Source organism: Gavialis gangeticus, unplaced genomic scaffold, assembly GCF_001723915.1.
Source record: "Gavialis gangeticus isolate Ggan-Ray unplaced genomic scaffold, GavGan_comp1, whole genome shotgun sequence".
Taxonomy (NCBI): Eukaryota; Metazoa; Chordata; order Crocodylia; family Gavialidae; genus Gavialis; species Gavialis gangeticus.
In genome coordinates this window covers 6,240,553-6,248,696 of record NW_017729009.1, presented here as the reverse complement: position 1 = coordinate 6,248,696, position 8,144 = coordinate 6,240,553, and the positions used below count along the sequence as shown (strand labels likewise).

Genomic DNA, 8,144 nt, shown 5'->3' with positions numbered 1-8,144 from the left:
AAAAGGATCTTGGAGTCATCATTGATGCCAAGATGAACAGGGGCCGGCAGTGGGGGGATGCAGTCAGGAAGGCCAACCGCACCTTGTCATGCATCCACAGATGCATCTCAAGCAGGTCCAGGGAGGTGATACTCCCCGTCTGTGCGGCACTGGTCAGGCCTCAGCTGGAGTACTGCATCCAGTTCTGGGCACCGCACTTCAAGAGGGATGTGAACAACATGGAGAGTGTCCAGAGGAGGGCACTTGCATGATCAGGGGGCAGCAGGGCAGGCCCTACGGGGACAGGCTACGGGACCTGAACCTGTTCAGCCTCCACAAGAAAAGGCTGAGGGGGTGGTCTAGTGGCCTGTTACAAACTAGTCAGAGGAGACCAGCAGGCATTGGGGGAGTCCCTGTTTCCCCGAGCAGTACCAGGAGTGACTAGAAATAACGGTTACAAGCTGGCAGAGGGTAAATTCAGATTAGACATCAGGAGGTGCTACTTCATGGTCAGGACGGCTAGGATCTGGAACCAGCTTCCAGGGGAAGTGGTGCTGGCTCCTACCCTGGGGGTCTTTAAGACAAGGCTTGACAATCACCTTGCTGGGGTCGTTTGATCCCAGTACTCTTTCCTGCCATGGCAGGGGGTCGAATTTGATTATCTGCTCAGGTCCCTTCCAACCCTGCTAACTATGAAACTTCTTGGTTGATCTTCATAATGCTAGCCTGATGTTGGTATTTAAAGTGGTTCAGTTCTGCTTTTCTAAGTTATTTTTGCTATCCCAGTTAAACTATTACTGTCTTAGTTAAGGAGTAGTATTTCACTTGGGCTAAGAAATAATTTAACTTTATGTGTTGTATACTGTACATAACAGTGCATCAAAATATAAACCCTTTGCTTTAATTCATCAGTATTTGAAAAATCGTAACTTGTGTGAACTGTGTCTCCAGTTGCTTAAAAAATATCCAAGCTCATGACTGTTGAACAGAATACTCAATGAAGTGATTCTGTGAAGTTCCTTCTGTTATGTTGTAGCTCTTTTCCTCTTTATCACGCTTTATTATTATTACCCCAGTTATTATTTAGGATAAGAATTGCTAATGCTGAATTGGTGAAGCCATTCCATAGTGATGAGTTTTGTGCTTGGTTTTTTTTTTCTTTAACAGACAGAGCCATTTCAAAAGCCAGTTTCACTGGATCAACACCCAGATTATGCAGAATATATCTTTCATCCAATGGACCTTTGTACATTAGAAAAGGTTGGTTTGTAGAAAGGGAAAAAACTATATTGGGTTTTAATTGCTTAAGTTGGATTGTCTTGATTGTTAAGCATTTTTTTAAAAACTGTATTGGTACTGGTTTTTGTTACTGATACCTGTTTGTAAGATCATTTAACTGGCAGATGAGTCTTCCTGCCTTCATCAGGACATGGGCTCACTTTTTGGGGACATATATGGGTATTGATTCTGCAAATGTGCCTGAGCCTTGTTTGGTTGCAGTGGAAAAAGAAGTTGGTTGAAGAATTAGTTATGGTACCTACATTTTCTGCCCTTTCATAAACTAGAGTTTTAGTTTATGCCATAGGGTAAGGTGGTGCCTCGTGGTCACATTAGCATTCTTCACTAGCTTTGTGGTATCCAAGTTCTTCCCTCAACATAGGGAGTTGTCTAGCAAAAATCTTCCTGCTTTTACGTTCAGTGTGTACAATGGATAGACTCATAAATTCACCCTATTTTTTCTCTTACAAATTCTGTAACTTTTAAAACCTCTGCCTCTATCTTGGTGTATTAAGCTAGAAGTTGCCAGTACTGCAGAATGAAAATAGGCAAGTAGAGAAAATCATGGACTGAATTTTCTGCATAGAAATATTAAATAGCCTATAAACACCATAATAGGGAATTATCCACTTTTTAATTTTAAAGCAAATGATTTAACGCTGCCTATGCCATGTTATTTTAATAACTTGGATAATAAATTTACTTTTGGGACATTTTTATAACATGAATATATTGAATGTTCTGATTCTGACAACAGATGGGTGGTTGATTTGGAAAAGTGACTTTCACCAGGAAGTTTTATCTGCTTTATGATGTTATCCCAATGTTTTCGTTTTGCAGAATGTTAAAAAAAAAATGTATGGTTGCACTGAAGCATTTTTGGCTGATGCCAAATGGATTTTGCACAATTGCATTATTTACAATGGGGGTAAGTAATAAGCTTTTACTTATTTCTTGAAAAATGAAACTGAAAAAATCTGTAGCACCAGAGCAGTTTCCTGATTCAAAGCTGGTAAAAGCTGAAAATATATTTTTGGTAACTAGTGAACAAGGAAGTGTAGAGTGGTTTGAGAATGGGATAGTAGAAGCAAGTATTACCTGTTCTGATGCTCTCTTACCACATTCTAAAAACTGTTTCAGCATCAAAGGTGAGACCTGATTCATTCAGAGTGTAGGGCTTTATAAAAGTTATAAATGAGGAAATATTATACTCCGTGCTTCTCTTGGAAGAAGTACTTCCGCACTGCAGTTTCCACTGCCTTTTGAACAGTTTCTCTGTAAGTGCTGAAACAGAGAGAATTCCAGACTGAAACCTGATTCCAAAGGGAGCATCACATAATTGTCCCAATACAAACTAATCTAAGGAAAGGCCTTGGAAACCTTTCACATAGCCATTCCCATGACATGCTTGAGTTTAAGGAAGAAATGGCAGCTTATTGTTTTCACAAGCACCATGTATATACTGTTTCTAAAATGTCTTTTTAAATGTTCTTTCTTTTGAAAAGGATCTCATTTACGTGAACAATGAACTGTTTCAGAGAAAAATGTAAATTTTTATCTAATTTTAGCACAATTATTTTGAATAATCCTCTTTCTGTATTATTCCTTTAGGAAATCACAAATTGACACAAACAGCAAAAGTTATAATCAAAATCTGTGAGCATGAGGTATGTGTATTCCAGTTAACTTAATTTTTTGTCCCTGGGTGTGTCGACACGAGAACAATTACTGCGCAGAACAGTTACTGCACAGTAACTGAAAATTACTGCATGGTACAGGCACGCTTCTACATGTGCACACCCGTACTGCGCAGTAACTATAGCAACTTACACCAACTTGGGCGTAAATTTGATATCTGCATCATCAAATTTACACCTGGTCAGTTACTGCGCTTTATTGACTACATATGTAGATGCCGGCCTAAAAAACGCTTACTGTGCAGTACGTGCATGTGTAGACGCGCCCTCTTTCAATTAAAATATTTTTGAAAATATCATAATGTGTAAAAGTTGTAAATGCTTTTCTTTAATTGAAATTTGTTTAAACTCTCTGGAATCTTTCTTGCACTTAAAGTTATTCTCTTAGAGTCTTCATAATTAATGCAAGAGCAGTGTTCAAATTTCTTACATTACGACACCTGCTATATAAAAGTCAGTCTCTATTGGCTTTGTGTGATCACGAATGTGGATTTTGGATAATAGGTGTTAAAATAGGAGGACTTTGGTTCCTATAGTAAACTCGTATTCTAAATGAACATTCAGAAAAGAATACAGAGGCCAAAATTTTCAGAGTTATGCTTACATTAATATGATTCAGTTACCAAGGTTGCCTGTGAAGTCATGGTAAATAGATGCACAGCAGTTAAACGATTCCAATAAGTCACTTCTGTTCTAGGCTATAATTTCAGTGTTGCAAATTGTGTCTGTGAACTTTTTTTATCTCTCTGTCTCTCTGAACTAGGGATTTTCACACCCCTGCGTCAGCAATGTCTTGAATTCAGATATAGAAGTCTTGAAAACTTGTTAATTCTCTATGCTATAAATTAGAAGCATAATATTTACTCTTATAATTCTTTTTAAATTATATATTTAAAATATATTTTGATTATGCATTAAATATCGTATCTTAAATGCTGATTTTCTTCCTTAAATTGAAATTATCTTTCTGTCATTAAAATGCCTGATGGGATAAAGCACAATATGAAGAGTAATGCACAATATGAATATATATTTTTAAACTGCATCCGTAATGGGTAGAGACATTTCATTCTAGCTAACAAGTCAGTTTCTCATAGTTTTAATTTAAGAAGAAATACATGGAGCTTAATCACACTAAATAGACCTTAATAACATACATAATTCTGTCTCCACTAATATTTTATCATAATTCTGCAGTGTATTTTATGTGCAGTTCACATGTCAGGTATTCTGTTGTCTTCAGTCAGACATGGAGAAGAGGGTAGCTGGTCTTCAAAGCCATGTTGCAATGACTTGACAAAAAGCACGATTCTGTGGCTGCACATGTTCCTTCTGATAATACCAGGATCTTGGGCAGACAAAAAAAATAATGTTTCTAAATTGCATTTTAGATTGTGTTGAACCCTGCAATTGCTATTCATTTTTTCTTTGCAGATGAATGAAATTGAAGTGTGTCCAGAATGTTATTTAGCTGCTTGCCAAAAAAGAGAAAACTGGTTTTGTGAGCCTTGTGTAAGTCAGAGTGAATACTTCCTTGAAAGAAGAAACATTTGTATTAATTGTCTCTGAATATCTTTTTCTTTTTACATCTCTTGTTTTAAAATTCTCTGGGTAGTGAGTGAGTGACTTACAGCAAGGGGAACAGCTACAGTTGATTATGGTTGTAGTGGACCTGGAAATTCTAAAGCTGAGATGTTTTGTATGGAGTGCCAGACAAGCTTTCCAGCTCTGGGAAACAAATCCCGAAGTTAGATTTTGCGAAGCATGTCATAAAATTTATCAGAGATGCTTGGTTCAGACTGTGCTCTTATTTTAAAATGATACGTACAGTATGAAATATGTGGTTACATAGGTTGCCAACATTCAACTGTCAACCTCTTCCCTCAAAGATATGATCCTTGCTTCTGGGTTATTTGTGTTTGTATGTGGTATTCAAAGGCAGGATAAGAATTATAAAATATAAATGTTCATTTCTCCACATGTGGGCTTGGAAATCTGAGTTTAGTTTATAAATATATTCTATTAATAACTTGTCTGCCTTATGCTGATATTATCTTTAATATTATACAAGAGAAATAGAGACCAGGACTTCAAGCAGAAATGTATAGAATGAGAGCCCTATTCCCCTATCTTGGCTTCAGTGCAAGTGAGAGAGTTTGCAGAGTGAGAGGTCCATATTAAATAAAACAAACACATAGTGTGGGGAAAAGAATGAGAAGGGTATCAGAAAATCTAGTTTTGAATATATGTAATCAAAGGGATAGTGCTACTAAAAATTATTGTAATCTGCATTATTCTGATAGGTTTACTATAGCTTCTTGTAAATATATTACATTTGGTTAACATTTAAGTTCCCAGACTCTTTTAAATTACTTTTTCCTTATTCAGTCTAAAAGCTGTTTTCATTGTTGGGATGTGCCTACATCTGTAAGTTACAATTCATAGAATAATGGTTAACTCATGAAAATAATCTTTTAATAAGTTTTTCTGCACCTTGCTTTTATTTGAAAAGTGCCCTGTACTCATTGGGTTATTGCAATCTAAGTAATAAATACCATACAAAATCACACAATCAGAAATTTAAAAATAATATTTTGCTTGTAATATTTTCTCACTGTGTGCTGTGCATCTTCCTCTAGAGCAATCCACATCCTTTGGTCTGGGCTAAACTCAAAGGCTTTCCATTCTGGCCTGCTAAAGCACTGAGGGATAAAGATGGGCAAGTCGATGCCCGTTTCTTTGGCCAACATGACAGGTGGGAATTCAGTCTCAAGATGACTGAATGGGCTGCATTTGAAGTGTTGTAATTCTGCACTCTAAGAACTTTATACTATCCAGCCTAGGAACGTTTTACTCTTAACAGACTCTGTATGTATGTGTGTGTATCACGTAGCTTGTATATATGTTAAAATTCTTTTATGAAGTCTGTAGAGTGTAAGATCTGTCTTTGCTAGAGTAGCATAATACACATTCTCATAGATGCTTCTTTGTACCAACCAAACTGCATCCTATAGTACTAAGTTTAACTGTCTCATGCTTATGTTAAAATAAGCATTTTATCACATCTTAAAATAAATGATTTTTCCTTCAGATATAAATCCTAAGTTCTTAAGATCAGAGCCTTTTAAAAAAATAGAGGTGCTTGTTAAATGGTTGTACTTATTCTTTGGCCATTGTATGATAAATACATCATTTTGTCTGAAATAGCAAAGCATAGATTCCAGAATCCTTAATTAAAATGCCAGTTTTACTCTGAAGGGAGTATAGTACATACATTTTTCTAGGCTTGTCAGTGATCTGCTTGATGAAGGAAACAGTTACGACTAGCAGTGGGTATAGAACTGAAAGATTTGAAAATGTGAATCTATAGGGCTATATGAGGACATGCCATCATTCTTTGAGTGTAAAGAAGTCAGCACTCCTGGAATTTTATGGTCTTCAGTGGGTGTAGAGTTGAACAACCATATGGAACCAATCAAAAAATATCTCTTCAAACGTTGTTGCTGAGTTTGTGCTGCTAGTGCTACATCATTCCATTACTTTTGGGGTAATGCAGTGTAAAAATACAGTTCCACATTTTAAAGAATGTGCATGCCACTACTACCAGAAGGTTATTTTTAAGAACTGTTTGACAGGCTTTTCTACTTTGCTCCTGACCCCAACATGACTGTACTCAGAGTTTGTTGTTTAGGGGATCTTTTACAGTTAGATGGAATTTTTAACTAGGAATGTCATGTAATTTACAGCCAATGTCACCGGATTCATTTCTCAGCCAAAAGAAATCAGTTAGTGAAAATCTAAAATGTACGTTTTCTGTTCACTAATAGTAATTACTTTAAAGAGAAAGGAGGCATGCCTGATCATTTTTTAAATATGGTATACGTTTTGGGGGGACGCTATGATAAAGTAAATTAATTTGTCTTAAAAATTACCCATGTCAAATCTACAGCATGAAATTTAATTATGTATCTTTCTCTTTTCATTATATTGTTTTGTATTTAGGGCCTGGGTTCCAATAAATAATTGCTACCTCATGTCTAAAGAAATTCCTTTTTCTGTGAAAAAGACTAAAAGCATCTTCAACAGTGCAATGCAAGAGATGGAGGTTTATGTTGATAACATTCGTAGAAAATTTGGAGTATTTAATTACGCACCTTTCCGGACACCATATACTCCCAATAATCAATACCAAATGTTGTTAGACCCTGCAAACCCAGCTGCTGGAACTGCAAAGACAGACAAGCAAGAGAAAATCAAACTGAACTTCGACATGACAGCATCACCCAAGATTCTAATGAGCAAACCTATGCTGAGCAGTAGCACTGGTCGAAGAATTTCCTTGACAGACATGCCACGGTCACCAATGAGTACAAACTCATCAGTTCACACTGGATCTGATGTTGAACAGGATGCAGAGAAAAAAGCAAGCTCCAGCCACTTTAGTGCAAGTGAAGAGTCCATGGACTTTATTGACAAGAGTACAGGTAAGAACTGGAGAACTAGCAATTCTGTACTTGGAATAGTTTTATTAAATACAATAATGATGAGCTTTCTGTATAGTCAGTTTGTCAAAGAAGGTATAGCAGCAGGCAACAGTTCATTTTTTGTGGTCAGGAGGCCAAAGAAATTTTACAAATTGGTCAGGAAAATTTAGTTTAAATAGCAAGAGTATTTTATAATTGTCATGGTGGGAGTTGATGCTAAAACAGCTTCTTGTTACTGGAGATACTCAGGTGAGACTTGACCGTCATTCTTAGGAGAGCTTTAACAATAAGGGGTGTGAATCAGAATGAGCCTGATTGGTCAGCATGTTACTTCATTGAAGTCAGTAAAGTTACAGGAACATGAAGTCCCACTGTGCTTAGAGAATTGTACTTGGTAAGACGGAACATGGCAGAGTAGTTCCAAGGATGCAGCCAGGAGTTAGCAGGAATAAATTATATGCATAGCTCTTCCACGTACTTTCGCTGTCAGCTCAGGCAGATCAATTAACATTTTTTAGGCTGTAAATGTTTCATCTATAAAATAGAGATGATTGCATCTTCCTGTTGTGAGGATTGGTTAGTGAATGCAAATATTTTTGATTCTTGGACAGTATGTTGCTCAGTCATAGTTTTTAGCTAAAGATTCTCTTCACCCATCTTTGTCTTCCCCCCCCCCCACTTATAAATCGTTATACTAATAGCTTCA

The 8,144-nt window shown here is 36.7% G+C and overlaps 1 protein-coding gene across 15 annotated transcripts in view; it reads left to right on the top strand.

The window, feature by feature from the left end:
• Positions 1-8,144, top strand: part of ZMYND8 (zinc finger MYND-type containing 8) — a 114,494-nt gene that overhangs the window by 63,913 nt on the left and 42,437 nt on the right. For all 15 annotated transcript variants that reach the window (XM_019509875.1, XM_019509873.1, XM_019509861.1 and 12 more), the window contains 6 exons: positions 1,147-1,239; positions 2,098-2,185; positions 2,869-2,924; positions 4,389-4,466; positions 5,594-5,709; positions 6,957-7,438. In XM_019509875.1, coding sequence (XP_019365420.1) covers positions 1,147-1,239; positions 2,098-2,185; positions 2,869-2,924; positions 4,389-4,466; positions 5,594-5,709; positions 6,957-7,438 — 913 coding nt within the window. The remainder of the gene's footprint in view (positions 1-1,146; positions 1,240-2,097; positions 2,186-2,868; positions 2,925-4,388; positions 4,467-5,593; positions 5,710-6,956; positions 7,439-8,144) is intronic.